Source organism: Oryzias latipes, chromosome 12 (assembly GCF_053564925.1).
Source record: "Oryzias latipes strain Hd-rR chromosome 12, Olatipes_Hd-rR_3.1".
Classification (NCBI taxonomy): Eukaryota; Metazoa; Chordata; class Actinopteri; order Beloniformes; family Adrianichthyidae; genus Oryzias; species Oryzias latipes.
The window spans coordinates 1147754-1162462 of NC_136248.1; the positions used below are offsets into that span (position 1 = coordinate 1147754).

A 14709-nucleotide genomic window follows, 5' to 3' on the forward strand; every position below is an offset into this window, starting at 1 on the left:
TCACTTTCTCTGGAAAACTTGCAAAGGTAAAGCGTAACACAAAACAGATGCAAGAACTGCAAAGTATTCCACAATTAGACGAGGGGTGAAGGGCTGCACGGGGAAACGTGTTAGGGCTTTGGCATGGTTCGAATCCCGGCTAAGACCTTCCCGTGTGCAGTTTGCATGTTCAGGGGGATTTTCTCCATCAGTGGATGGATGAGGGGTGGTGTGGTGCAGTAATGCCTGCTGGTAACGTGATGTATTTTTGTCCAAATGAAAACACAGGAAGCCCTTTTGGAGGAACGACCTCCCCCTTTAGGCAGTCTGGCCCAGAAAATGATTGGCTTCCTATGAAAACAGAGCAAAGACTAAATGCCTCAGGTGGTCCGTGTGCATCCTAAATGCAAAGAATTCTACAAATACATACATAAAATACTTAACCTAGAAAACATTGTAAATACTGTTCACAATAATAAGAGAAAAATATGAAGTGAAAATGTTTGGTCCCTGAAACCAAGCAGGATTTTTTCAGCTTAACATTAGCAGTAAATAATATTGTTTATGGGAGTATGATTGTAGCTACATGTTATGTTAAAACAATACCTTAATAGTATTTCATTTTGTCTTACGCTACTTTGTCACACCGAAAAGTAACATGTCAGTGCTTTACATTACTTTTGTAATGGGTTACTCTGACTCCTGGTCGTCTGCATCAATTCACAAAAGGTTGTGAATTGGACCTTTTTTAATTGCCAGTTAAGCCAAATTTTCATTTATTTTATCATCGTATGCACACAAAGACATGTTGGTCAGATTTTTTGAATCACCAAATCGAATGTAAATATCAGAATTAATGTTTTTGATGCCGTGTTATACTTTGAATTACACAGTTTGCTCAAAAATGTTCTTTTTTATTATTCAACAGTTTATTATTTTGGGTAAATAGTACAAATGGTCCAATGCACAACCTTGTTTTATACCATCTGGGCTTTAAATCAGATTACAAAACAATAAATGCTGATGTTCCGGTTGGACAGTTTCTTTTAGCTGTTGTCTAGTTCATAGTAAAGTTTCTGTTATAAAAAAAATATCTTAGACAAAATTAAAACCAGAACAGATTCAGAAAAAAAGGTTGGTAGTTTGGTCTCTGGTGACGTCACTGAGGTTTGCGCAGCGGAACTCCGGTGGCTGAGGGGGCGGCTCCAGGGCGGTGAAAGCAGTGCGGGGGGCGTTTCCGTGAGGGCAGTATGTGGGGCATTTGCAGCAGAACGGCGGTGAGTTCGGCGCCTCCGGGGTCACTCCCGGTCATCCTGGTGACTTTACCGGCGAGAGCCTCTTCCGCCTGGACATTTACCGCTGCCCGTAGCGGACAGAAGGCTCCCGGTGATCGGTCTCTGCTGTGTGTCTGAGGTGGAACGGAGAAGCTAATGCTAGCTGCTGTTTTTAGCTCAGGCTAACCTAAGCCGGGTCAAAGGTCAGTGTACAGCTAGCCAAAAACCGACCCAACCAGGCACGTGACCACTAGTGGATTGACGTCGAGCCTCGTTCTTCGTGTTGCTCTGCTAAACGTTTAAGACCGTGAAGTGAATAAAGATGTTCAGGTGAAGAAGAACACCTGGAAGCTGTTGGCTGTTGTTCCGAGACATGTTCCTCTGCCACGGCCACGGCCACGGTCACCGTCCGTGACGACGCCGAACGCTGCGGGTTTTCCATCCTCACTCTAACATTTAGGAGGAAACGGTTATTTCTTCACATCTCAGAGTTCTGTTTGTGAACCAGAGCTCAGGTGGTTGAGCAGGCCGTCAATGAGTGAAGGGTCGGCGGTTCGATCCCCTGTTGATGTGACACTTCCCCTCCGCGGCTCCACTGGTGCAGAGTGTCCGGTGATGGTCAGAGGGGCTGGACTGTCAGTCTGCAGCTGAGCTGATCATCCATCACCAAGGATGGATGACGGACACACTGGAAGAGCTTTGAGCGTCTGGAAGAGCAGATCAATCCATGATTGCTGCCTCCCTTTAGCAGAGCCCAAGTATACTTGTAGTACCCTCACTGCTAGAATACTGTACAGTACAACAGGAGGAGACCAGGAACCTCTGCAGAGTAATGAGCTGTAGAGCATCAGACTGTTCTCTGCCTCTCAGCACTAAGACACGCGTCTGAAGACAGTCATGGCGTTCAGCATGGCTGCAGGTCAGTGCTGTGAGCTCTTCTGTTTGTTCATGGTGAAGGATTCAAACGCTGAGCACAGACGTTCCTGACAGTAAGCTGACATGTTTGTTTCTGTCTGATAAAAAGCCAAATGACTGTGAATACTTTGGGGGAAATAGACCAGTAATTTAAATACATCAGAGTCTTAACTTTGAGGCAGTTTGCGAGTAAAGTCTGGATGAAATCAAAAAGTCACCCAGACTTCCCTTTGGGTGACGTGGATCTAGTTTGGTGCAGCTCTTTGTCTTTTCGTACAGCAGTGAACTTTTGTCCTCACTAGTCCAGAAATGTCTCAATCAGAACTCATTCCAGTTAAAACTCTTAGTGGTCTGCATGGTGTAGCTGATGGTTCCCAAATATCTGGATTGGAAGGCCTCCATCTGGTTGTAAGAACCCTCTGGATGCTGAGCATCCTCTGAAGATGACGGCCAACAGGAAAAGAGATTGACGCTCTGAGTGACGGTCAGACCCGTGGTGACGTCTCTGTCTGCCTGCTGCAGGTGGGGATGGCCAAAGCTTGTGGATTTGTCAGACCTCACCACTTTGTCAAGCCGGTGTGCGGGACTCGAGTCTCTGGGAGGTACCGGTCCCACCAGCAGGGGCTGCCCACTCTGCCCGTGCCCCCTCTGCAGCAGACCTGTGAGCGTTACATCGCTGCCTTGGAGCCCATCACAGATGTCGCTGACCTCCAGCACACGAAGACGCTGGTGGAAGAGTTCCAGAAGGCCGGAGGGATTGGAGAGAGGCTGCAGAAAGGCCTTGAACAGCGAGCCCGCCGGGCCGAGAACTGGGTAAAGTCCCCCCACTGTGTGGTTTATGTCTAGTCTGTATTTCACATTTGCTCATTTTGGAAAAGCAAACGCAGCATAATGGGCTGACAGGGACTGAAGCTGGTCTTTTGCGTTCTGCAGTTGTCAGACTGGTGGGTTCAGGTGGCTTACCTGGAGTACCGGATGCCGGTGGTGGTCCATTCCAGCCCTGGGTTGGTTTTGCCGCGGATGACTTTCAGCGATCAGGCGGGTCAAATAAGGTTCTTATCTTCATGGACTCCAAAGTACTGCTGCTTTTGAGAAACCTGCTGGTGATTTTTATCAGACCTTTTGTTTTAGTGTTAAAGATAAAGTTAGATCATCTCCCCCAAACCTGAAAACTCTGAGAAACAGGCGGCTAAAACTGTAGAAACCAGATTTAAAGACCCGCTCAAATGAAAACGCTGCTTTTAGCACAGTTTTGAAACGTAAAACTGTTTCTGAGTACAGCGTTTCCCCGCGTGTTCACGTGTCAATATTCACGGTTTCACGTATTCCTGGGTCATGTGACTCCTCCGGTTCATCACAAAAACTCACACCAAGACGCTTGCATGAGACTTCTGCGTCCAAAGGAGGGGCTGCGGGGGAGGGTGGAGCGTAGAGGAAGAGCACGCCGACCCGTGGGCGTCCTCGCCGGCTGCTACAGAATATCTCCCAGCTGGTTCCAGCGGTTCCTGAATCACTAGAACCGAGTCGGTGCCCCTGCAGGGAGAAATCAGCTCAGAAAATCTCCTGAAGCGCTGAAGAAGATAATCGTAGAGAATAATTATCATCCGGATGAATGAACGACGGATGAAACGGCCTCTTCTGGACGAAGATGACCTCTGACACTGACCTGACCTGATGAAGGAGGACAAACAGAGTCCTGGTTTTAAGACACAGAGACGCAGAGAGACTCTCCTGATGTCATAGAGGACGCTACGGTACCGTCTATTGATCTGGTGATCAATGTTCTTTAATGTCTCACAAAGCATCAGAGATGTTTCAGAGGTTTGGATGAGGAAACATCAGACATTCTGCAGCCTGGGGGGTGGGGGGTGGGTCTCCGTATTGCTGGATTCGGCGTACCCGCAGGCGTCTCTGGGTCCTAATGCCTGCAGATACGGGGGGATTCTGTATTTCTTCATTCAGACAAAGACATGCCTTTTAAAAACTTGCAGTTGTTACATATAAACTGCTGTCATCGTCCACAAGCTCCGCCCCTTTCTGATCATCCACCTGCAGACCAACAGATCCATGACCGTCTTAGTTTTCCTGGTCTTAGCTGGAATCTGGATCAGAACCGGACGGATGGATGGACGGATCTGACACTGCTGTTGGTTCTGTTCCACCGCTAACGTTAGCTTGGGGGTGTTAAAAGCTGTAAGCTGGCGGGAGAATGTAAACAAAGGGATGATGGGAAATGTGTGTGGGCTTACTTCTGCACCAAGAGTCCCGCCCACAACTCAGGCGAATTTCTGATGAGCTGCTGCCGCTCTGCAGAAACTATGTCTAGAAAACAACACAGGCTTGTGCCGCCGCCCTCCATCAGCACTGAAGATGAAACCTGGCTGGGTCTTTCAGCCTGACAACCATCCCAAACACGTTGCCCGGGTAACGAAGGAGTGGCTTCATGAGAAGCATTTCAAGGTCCTGGAGTGAACTAGCCCGTCTCCAGACCTCCCCCCCATAGAAAGTCTTTGGAGGGAGTAGAAAGTCCGTGTTTCCACTTTGAGAAATCCTTTTTTAAAGCAAATGTTTCATCAAAGTTTCTCATTTCACAGGTTTGCTGCCAAACTTATCGCAGGTGTCCTGGACTTTAAGACAATGATTGACAAGTGAGTGTTCACCTCCCTGAACCTGAAGCATGTTTGTGTCTGGTTGAGTTTGGGACGGCTGCGGTGTTTGGCACACAGCCGGGTCCGGGTCCGGGTCTGGGTCCGGGTCCGGCGGGGTTCACGGTAGACCTGATTCGTGTTTCAGTGAGACTCTGCCGGTGGAGTACATGGGGGGGAAGCCCCTGTGTATGAGCCAGTACTATGAAGTCCTGTCATCCTGCCGGATCCCTGGTCTGAAGACAGACTCTGTGGTGAACCACGCCAAGAGTTCACCCCCCCCCAGACACATTACTGTGGTGCACAACTTCCAGGTGAGGCGCTGAATGAGAGGCGTAGTCATGACGATGAGCGGCTGTCACTCAGGGACTGAACCAGCCTGTTTCTGACTCTTGCCTCCGCATGGAACCAGTTCTTTGAGCTGGATGTGTACAGCGGGGATGGAAGTCCGCTGACGGTGGACGACCTTCACGTTCAGCTCCAGAGGATCTGCAGGGCTTCACCAGAACCCAGTGCTGAGCCTGTCGGCATCCTCACCACCATGCACCGGGACGCCTGGGGAAAGGCCTATCTCAACCTCATCAAAGGTCCCTCCCCTCTGCTCTGAGAGTTCTGCTACCGGGTTCCGGTACCGGGTTCTGGTACCTCTCGTTATTCTGTGAATATCTGAGGGGACGAAAGTGCTGGAGCTTTCAGCCAAAGACTAGAAGAAACTCCAAGGAGCACGAAGATTGAATTAATAGCATAATGACATTTTTAGGAGGCACTGCACTCAAGGACTGCATGAACCTTTGCAGAGGAAGGAAGAAAAGGGGTTTAGGTCCCTGTGAACCGGTTTCAGAGCTGCAGCTCAGGTTCTCAGAAGGAGCAGGTGAGAGAGGAGGAGAAAATGCCTCCATTTGGGTCTGTCAGGCCAAGATTCTGCTCTTTGAGTCAAATGGACTCTGAAAGGCTCATCTGAGTATCTCCTCCTGTTCGTCCCCCGTGGGGTTCTGGGACTTCTGCTCCCCCTTCTGGTGATCATTCTGAGCCCACGGGGTGAGATCTTGGGGGGAGCCCCAGATGGAGGGAGATCATCAGTGGTCTTGTGTGTCTTCCATGTCACAGTTGGTGGCTGACTGAATACTTTTTGCCCCCCTGTGGAAGGGATTCTTGATGGAAGGAAGGATGAAGCGTATAGATGTGCTTTCAAAGGATCTTTTCCGAAATGTTGTCTTTGCTTTTCTGACCCGAGCGTATTCAGACATGTGAATGACGGCTTACCCGGTGATCTTCTGCTCCAGATCCCACCAACAAGGACTCGGTTTCCACCATCCAGAGGAGCATCTTTACGTTGTGCCTGGATGGAGCGAGGCCTCCAGGCCCGGAGCAAACGTACCGCAGCAACGCTGCCACTCAGATGCTCCATGGTGGAGGCAGCCAGCAGCACAGTGGCAACCGCTGGTTCGACAAGACTCTGCAGGTGATCTGCCGCTTGGGTTCGGCTCGTTCTTCGTGGTCCAGGATGGAGAAAAGCCACTGGAAATGTGTTTTGATGGTCCAAAGGCCGCCGCATAGAGGGCTTCGGCCGTGATGCAGCTGAAGGCCGTTTCACACAGACGCTGCCGGCGTTTTCCACGTGTGACGTGTCAGTCTTTCGTGATCCATGCGTGATATTGGTCATACATACGTGTTGGTCATTCGCTGATGTGCACAGACGGTTTCAGTCGACGGGTCTTTACATGAATTCAGTTTTGAGACGTTCAACAGTTTTGTTAGTTGATGATAACGCAGCTTAAGACTATTTTACGTAGTTCATACACAATGATGTCAATCTAATGCAATTGTCTGGATTTTTGTGAGATGCATACACAAATGTTAGATCACGTATACGACGCACACATCACGTTAAATTGACGCCTGTATTTAGGGGCAGATTTGGCTTTTATGTTGGTTGACGTGGTTTATTCCTGACACATCTGTGAACATTTCACATTTCATTTCACGTAAAGACCCACATCTTTTCTCTCTCTCCCACATAGATTCATGCAGGACCATATTCATCTGTGCTGTGTCCATAGTATGTAGCGGCTGTGAGAATTAGAGAGTCCCTCACAACACAAAGATCATGACAACGTGACGTTAGTTTGTGTTTTGATCAGTCCAGACATGCTTGAACTATTGAAATCTTTGTGTTTTGCAGTTTTTAGTCTTGTCAACAATCGGTTTAGGTCATCCAAAGGCCTAAATGCGTCTTTCATCATCCTCTTCATTAGTGCGGCGGTTTAGCAGACGCCTCCTGCCTTCTCATTTCTCTGGGTTTCAGGCCGTTTACCTTTCAGTTTAACAGTTGTGCAGCAGAAAACGGTGAGGATTGGCTTGCTTTGCCTGTGTGGAGCTCAGAGTTTGACCCCTGACCTTACAGATCCGGTTCCTGCAGCAGCATCTGAAGCTTTTATGAGCAGCTGTTCTCCACCGATCTGAAATGTTCAGGTGGATTTTTATCTCTTCCTTCCTTCAATCACCACTTCTTCCTGAGAAAGGGAATCAGGGAAACTCTTGGAACAGATTTGAACTCTAGAAAAAACAGCTTTAAAGATCCAAATGAAGAAGCAGATCTGATAAATGAGGCCCAGCTTTTGTTGTCCTCCTGCGTTCTCCTTGTTTTGTTCTTTCCTGGATAATAATGTATTTTGGGTCTGAAATGGTTCCATATTTCTTCAGTTTAGTGGTTGGTTCTCCAGAAATCCCCTAGAATATGTGGAAACGCCTTTGGACTGGAGCAGAGTTCTGAGGAGCTGATGGAAGCTCCAGCTTCTGGATTTTGTTTTCTATGTACAGAAACCAAGCAGAGGTTAGAAAACTAACGAGGTCCGGTTCTGTGAAGTTAAGGATGCTTATCCACATTTCTTTGTCTTTTCTTCTCATTTCAGTTTATTGTTGGAGAAGACGGGTCATGTGGTGCAAACTACGAGCACGCTCCAGCTGAAGGCCCGCCCATCGTGGCCTTAATTGACCACGTTGTGGAGTTTACGTACGTAAAGAAGACGGAAACAAAGCTGGATTACCAACTTTTTAAAACTATGAAAGTATAGATTTATGTAAATTGGAAAAAAACCAATGAACTACTGAATAACTGTGTTATTAGCGGTTCAACGTCTGTTGCACTTGAATGAGGGATAAACGCTGAACCCCTTTGTTTCCATGGTGACAGAGACCATCTGTAGATCCAGCTTCTGTCAGTCAGTCTGTTCATGACTGACAGCTTCTCACGTCTGTTTAAACAACAAGTAAAACCATTTGAAACAGAAGTCCAACCTAAAAAGCCTCGGAGGTTAAAGGTCAGACAGTCCAGCTGGTGACGGTTTGCCGCTCAGGCTGACTGACCGTTTTAATTAAAGTCGTAGATCTGAAAGCCGCTGCGTTTATAGCAAAAATTGAAAACAAAGGAAAGACTTGAACAGCATTCAGCCAAATGTCTGTTATATTTGAGAACTCAAGCATGTTTAGATTTGTGGTGCTTGTTAGTGGATCTCAGGTCCAACAAAAACTTTGACCTCTTTCTATTCTGGACCTGAATAAGTCTTAAATGTCATTTGTGGTGTTTTTGGGAACAGGAGGACGGCGGAGGCAAAGGGGTCTCCAGCAGCATCTTTACCTGAGCCCCGGAAATTACCCTTCAACATCACGCCAGACGTCCAGACAGACCTGGAGGTGGCCAAGCGCAGCATGAACACGTGAGGGAGGCGGCTAAGGGCTTGACCACAGCCGTTCCAGTCGTCTTTCATTGACCTTCGGCTCAGACGTCGCCTCTGTCCTCGGTGCTGACCGTGTCCCCGCCTCTCCCCACAGACTGGCACACGACCTGGACATGAAGGTCGTGGTGTTTGAGCACTTTGGCAAAAACGTCCCCAAAACGTACAAGATGAGTCCGGACGCCTTCATCCAGATGGCCTTGCAGCTGGCCTACTACAGGTAGGGTTGGTTCTAATGAAGAACGCGTCTTTGTGCAGAAAAGTGTTCTAAGGGAAGCACGAGAAGTTAAAACACCATTTTCTTTGGAGGGGGGCTTTAATGAACAAGTCAGTCTTGGTTTGATAGTATGAAGGCGTCAGTCCTTTGGATTTAGTTCCATTTCCTTCCTCTCTAATCAGACATCAGTAACAGATTTAAGAAGTGAAAGATTCTTCAAACGAATGCTAACGCTGAGCTGAAGACCCTGAGCCAGAGGGACGGGGTCTCCTGGAGTTTAGCTGCAGGAAGTTCTCTGTCTGCATTGATGTGTCCAGCATGGAGGTTTTTCTGTCTGCAGGTTGCTCCGCCGCTGCTGTGCCACGTATGAAAGTGCATCTCTGCGGATGTTCAGACGCGGCCGCACGGACACCATCCGCTCGGCCTCCAGCGCCTCTGCTGCCTTTGTCCGGGCCTTTGATGACCCCGTCAGACAGGTCAGACCTGGATTCCAGCGCTGAAGAGCGCAGTACCTGCTGCAGTAGCAGACGTTTGTGCGCATGCCATCCTTTCTGTCAGCTGTTCAGCTGCAAAGCTCAGCCAGGCTCAGCAGATGAGCCTTTTGTTACCGCTCCATCTGCCATACACAGACGGAGCTAGGGCCTTCCTGCATCAAGCTTTTATTGTGAAAGGCCAGCGCCAAAGCCATTGATGTGTAGAGTCGATCCGTGTCTGTGTGCACAGAACTCTGAGAAGCGGGAGCTGCTGGAGAACGCCGTGAAGGCTCACAGGTCGTACACCAACATAGTGAGTACTCAGAGAAGCTGTGTGTGTGCGTGCGGGCGGGCGGGCAGGCGGGCGGGCGTGCGTGCGTGTGCGCGTGTGTGCGTGCGTGTACACATACGCTTGCATCTGGTGAGGATCCACCACTGTCAGTGGCGTAGACTCCGCCTACTCTTTGATCACTGCACATGTGCTGAAATGCCAGCATTTCGTTCTGCTTGGTGAGTAACGGGGAGAAGGTTACACAAACCCACCAGAGTTACACTGCAGAGAAATTTCCCATCAGCCAGTTCACCAAGCAGAGCAGACGTCCTGCGGGACAGCAGCTGGGTCAGGCGTGGATGGAGGGTTGGGGGGTTCTGGTGAGGGTCTGGATCAGAACTGTTCTTCTCTCCAGGCTGTCAGCGGTCAGGCCATAGACAGACATCTGCTGGGCCTGAAGCTGCAGGCTGCTGAGGAGAAGCTGAGTGTTCCCGCCATCTTCACAGACCCCGCCTACGCCAAAGCCTTACACTACCAGCTGTCCACCAGCCAGGTACCAGACCACCGTGATCACCTCCTCCTTCCTCAGCAGCTGGGAAACCTGGACTGTTTTCTGCTCAGGTACCCTCCAAGACCGACTGCGTCATGTGTTTTGGTCCGGTCGTACCAAACGGCTACGGCGTGTGCTACAACCCCATGGAGGACCACGTAAACTTCGCCGTGTCGTCGTTTAACAGCTGTCAGGAAACAGACGCGGCCCGTCTGGCTCGGGGGGTGCAGGACGCTCTGCTGGATATGAAGACGCTCCTGGAGAAGACTCCCAAGTCCAGACTGTGAGGATGGAGGATTTCTCTGCACGGAGCCTCATGACTTGACAGCTGGAAGTTGATCGTTCAGCCAGTCAGTCAGTCCTCTAATCTCATGAATCCCACGTTGCACTTTGGGGGTTTTCTCCCCCCCCCCCCCCCCCCCCCCCCCCCTATTGGCTCTGATGTAACGGTTCACAGGAGAAGAATCAGGCTGAGAATGAATAAATGGATGAAAATCCACCAACAGATTTCCGAGTTCTGAAGGATAAATGTTTGTGATTTAAACAGCTGATCTGTTCAGGAACAGACTAGCGTGCCTTAAAGCCGATCAGAACTGCTTCGTAAGTCATCTTGTTTTTGTGTTTTTGTGTGTGGAAGTGCAATAGCGTGTTGGATGGATCATCTGTAAACCGACTGAACCTCCTTCAGTGGAGGCCAGGCTCTTCCTGGAAAGCTCTGTCCGCAGCTAAAATGAGATGGAATTATTACATTCATAATGAAAGAATGTTCTCACACTAATTATGATCACATCCACATTTTGTCTTTCAATAAATTCACGTCCAACCTTTGACTTTTTCTACTAGGAGTTTTTCATTTGTACCTTTGGTTACAGTGGAGGAAATGAAGCTTTACCCACTTAAACAGAAACTACAGTCTGTCGTCCTGATGCTCGGTTCATGTGAGCAGTGAGACGGAAAGAATTCACTTCATAGAATGTATCCATGTCATTCAGGAAAATAAGTCTGTGAGTCTCTAGTCAGAAAGACGTAGGACTTTGTGGCTGAACCCTCAGCAGCTCAGAGGTTGGTGATCAGATCAGGAGGAATTCTGCTCCACTCCTCTTTGGAAATAATTTCTGATGTAGATTTGATGGCTGTTGCTTAGCAACCGTCAGCTTCAGCTCTCCAGAGGTTTTCTAGAGGACTGGGGTCCAGAGGCCGGCTGGACCGCTCCATGACCCCCACCTGCTGCTTCTTCAGACGTTCCTTGGTTGTCTTGTTTGTTTTGGGTCATGATCCTGTTGGGGGACCCGTCCACCCATTTTAAGCAGGTTCTTCCAGGAATTGACGGTGCATGGCTCCGCCCATGCTCCCATCCACACCATGAAGCAGCCATGTGCAGAACAACACTCCAAACCATAATGTTTCCACCTCCATGCCTGACAGTGGGGATGGTGTTCTTGGGGTCATTTCTCTTCCTCCAAACCCAACGGGTTGAGTTGATACCAAAGATGAGGGTCTGATCCAGGGGTCGGGAACCTTTTTGGCCAAGAGAGCCATAAACGCCACATATTTTTAATTGTAATTTCCAAAGAGCCATACAATAATGTAGTGTCCCTTTCCCACACTGAGACTTAACCTCTTTTAAGGTTCTTTATTCTGGTTACTGCAGACCGCAACAAACGCCGTACAATTAATTCAGCAACTCCTGAATCTCTCCCACAGAGACGAGACGAGAGCGCTTCTCCCAACTTTATATTCCCCTGCTCCCGCTCCAGCCCTCCCATTTCCCTTATTCGGCCCATAGCTGAACCCCATTGGTCCAAACTACCCAACAACAGGCTGAGCGACAGAACTGAGAGCCAATCAGATCTCTGCTTGATGCGTTCAATGAACTCCAGAACTTTTAACGCGGCCCAACAGCCAAGTTAAACTCAGTCCACGACAATATGTTTAAAACTAAAGATACAAGTGAATGTGTGCATTTGATTTAATTTCAACATTTTTAAAGTACAATAAGTCTGTGGATTCTTTTTTAATAACATTGTTATGCTGTTGCTAATAAATGATGAGTATTTCTCGTGGTAGTTTTGCTGATGGTCTAGTCTGGTTGATACGTGGTGAGTTTCTGCTTCATGCAGGCGTTGAAACTTTAAACGTGATCGTAGGTCTGAATGTTCTGTAGATGTCAGACAGACATGGAGCCAAACACACACTCACACGCTGCAGTGAGTGACGGGAAGCGGGTTTTACGTTTTTACAATGCCTGCGCGATTCACCTGCTGCCTGTCCCCACAACACCTCAGCCCCCCCCCTCTGCTTTCATCCTCACACATCCCGTCCCCGCATCTGCGCGCTCTTTCTCAGAGACGGGAGCGCGTAGTTTTAGGCACGGCAATTCACAGGTTTCCGGGTGGTACAAACTCTGTGAATTAATAGATGACAGTAACTGATAGTGCTGGCGCAGATTTTTCTCTCCAAGCACCGCTACTACTGCGCGCCTCTGGCATCGCATCGCCCGAGAAGGACTGGTCTAATGAAAGAAAAAAAAACGTATAATTAAAGATTTGCCTACGAGCCACATGTGACCATCAAAAGAGCCATATATGGCTCGCGAGCCATAGGTTCCCGACCCCTGGTCTAATCGGACCACAGCAGCTTCTCCCAGTCCCTCTCTGAATCATGAAGGTGTTCAAACTTCAGGTGGGTCTGCACACCTGTCTTCTTAAGCAGGTAAGCTCTGCCATATGTGAAACCATAGCGGTGTAAAGCATCACCAGAATATTTTAATTGAAGAAAATAATGAAGTGAATCCTCCTTCAAGTGTCTGAAGACACTGAAGGTGATGCTGGGAAACAGACCTGACAGAAACTGTTTAACCCTTGTGCTATCTTAGATGACCCCCCCCCCCCCCCTCCTGTACCTGTAGCATCACAGGTAGACTGATGGTCGTGTTGCTCCAACAGTTGTCATGGTAACCCCCATCTTCTCGCTGATGGTTTTGTCTGTGCAGGTCTACAATATTCTCCTTTAAACCCTTGTGCTATCCTAGGCACTTTACCATTGGGAGTTGGGTCATCTAGACCCACTAGACAGTGCTCTGAACCTTTTTTCTTCAATGATTTGTGATCTTCACTGGTGTCCATGGATTACATGAAATCTTTCCACCTTTATCCACTTTTGTCATGGTAGGGGGAACACGTCAATGGAAGGGGGGGGGGGTCATCTAAGATAACACAAGGGGTTAAATCCTCTGAAAGCTCTTAAGTCTTTCAAAGTTGGAGAGTTTGGAGTGTGATTGACGGATTCTGTGGACAGGTGTCTTCCTACAGGTGATGAGTTCACACAGGTGTCTACAGTTAGGTGACAGGTGAGTAAGGAGAGTCTAATAGGCTGATTTTCCACTGCTGAGCTCAGGAGACGGTCCAATCAGAAACCCCCCCAGCTGTTTTCCTCTGCACCCGCTGCCTGGAGGTCCAGGGAGGCGTCCTGCAGATGAAGTCAGCTGAGCCGCTGTGCTTTGATGGTGGTGGAGGTAAATGCTCGACAGATGCAAAGACTTCAAATTAAAGCTGGGTGAGACGGCAATAAGTGATGCAAACACTGAGAAGTCTTCATGTCTCCATGACGACAGAGAGGAAGAGCCGTTGAAGGAGGGGTCACCCGGCCCGTGTGACCTGAAGGTACAGAAGCCACCGGGAACACAAGGAGGCTGGTTTCCCAGCAAGCAGGAAGTTCCTCAAAAAAAGCAGCTTCCAATCCAGTTGGAGAGAGAAGCCGGTTTGTCTTTGCCGGACGACGTCAGCAGTTCTGCTGTAATATTTCATCATAAATGAATGTCGACCGAACAGAAGACCAGTCTGGAGGGTTCACTTTCTCTTTAACAGGACTTTTCCTAAAGAACAAAAAGGTTCTGTCTTTTCCACAAGAGAACCTGAACGCCTCACGGCAGACAGTCTGCTGTGCTGAGTTTTTATAGGACAACACATCCTTTTGTTATTTTCAGAGAGAATGATGGGAAATGGAGTCTAATTGCTCTCACATTCACCTTCCTGGCAGTGAGGCTCTGAGGCTGGAATGTCCCTGATTCCAGGAACTCCTGTGGTTTCCTCTCTGCCAAGTCAAACAGTAGATCTCAGCTTTATGGAAGGACAGAAAAAAACACATTTCTGATCAAAGATTCAGAATATTTCTGTGAACTCTGTTGGTTTTTAGGCTCCAGGTGTGATATTCTCTGTGAAAAGGTTCCATTCATTTAGGAGAAATTCTGAAGACAGATTGAATGGATCATTTTCTGGACTTTTTATCAAAATCCATTTAAAGCTTGTGGAAGTCAAGATCCTCTACTGCCAACGCTTTTCAGACAGAAACTGCTTAGCACAGGAAAAATCTCTCAGGAAGTGATTACAAAGCTTTGTCTGCGGGGGGGGGGGGGGGGGGGTGCACAGAAAAGGAACTGAGCAGCAGTGAGCAGGGCAGCACAGTGGGGTAGTGGTTGGCACTCTTCCCTCACAGTGAGAAATTTGTGGTTTGAACCCCAGCTGTGTGGATGGTTTTACTATAGGTCAAGGTGAGATGAAGGAGGAGCAGTCAGAGTCGCTGTGACTCAGGTTGTCAGCAGACATGTGTCAGTCAAACTCAATGCTTTGCTCTCTCTCTCTCTCTCTCTCAG

The 14709-nt window shown here is 48.5% G+C and overlaps 1 protein-coding gene across 3 annotated transcripts; it reads left to right on the forward strand.

The window, feature by feature from the left end:
• Positions 1 to 1109: 1109 nt before the first annotated feature.
• On the forward strand, positions 1110 to 10888 carry crata (carnitine O-acetyltransferase a). Of its 3 annotated transcripts, none has more exons than XM_020699938.3 (14): positions 1110 to 1256; positions 2691 to 2981; positions 3102 to 3220; positions 4763 to 4816; positions 4962 to 5127; positions 5226 to 5400; positions 6097 to 6275; positions 7726 to 7826; positions 8410 to 8529; positions 8645 to 8767; positions 9105 to 9240; positions 9488 to 9550; positions 9924 to 10061; positions 10130 to 10888. In XM_020699938.3, the coding sequence occupies exons 1-14, from the start codon at positions 1230 to 1232 to the stop codon at positions 10343 to 10345; spliced, it is 1908 nt and encodes a 635-aa protein (XP_020555597.1). In that variant the 5' UTR covers positions 1110 to 1229; the 3' UTR covers positions 10346 to 10888. The 3 variants fall into 3 exon arrangements, with proteins under 3 accessions (XP_020555597.1, XP_023816488.1, XP_078811681.1); XM_023960720.2 differs by having other exon boundaries at positions 1223 to 1456; XM_078955555.1 differs by lacking the exon at positions 1110 to 1256 and adding an exon at positions 1483 to 1583.
• Positions 10889 to 14709: the final 3821 nt, after the last annotated feature.

Excerpts from the sequence above, each read along its gene's own strand:
- crata (XM_020699938.3), top strand. The coding sequence starts at position 1,230 with ATGTGGGGCATTTGCAGCAGAACGGCG. Across the intron at positions 8,768-9,104 it reads TTGCAGCTGGCCTACTACAG|GTTGCTCCGCCGCTGCTGTG; the intron begins GTAGGGTTGGTT and ends TTCTGTCTGCAG. Across the intron at positions 9,551-9,923 it reads ACAGGTCGTACACCAACATA|GCTGTCAGCGGTCAGGCCAT; the intron begins GTGAGTACTCAG and ends TCTTCTCTCCAG.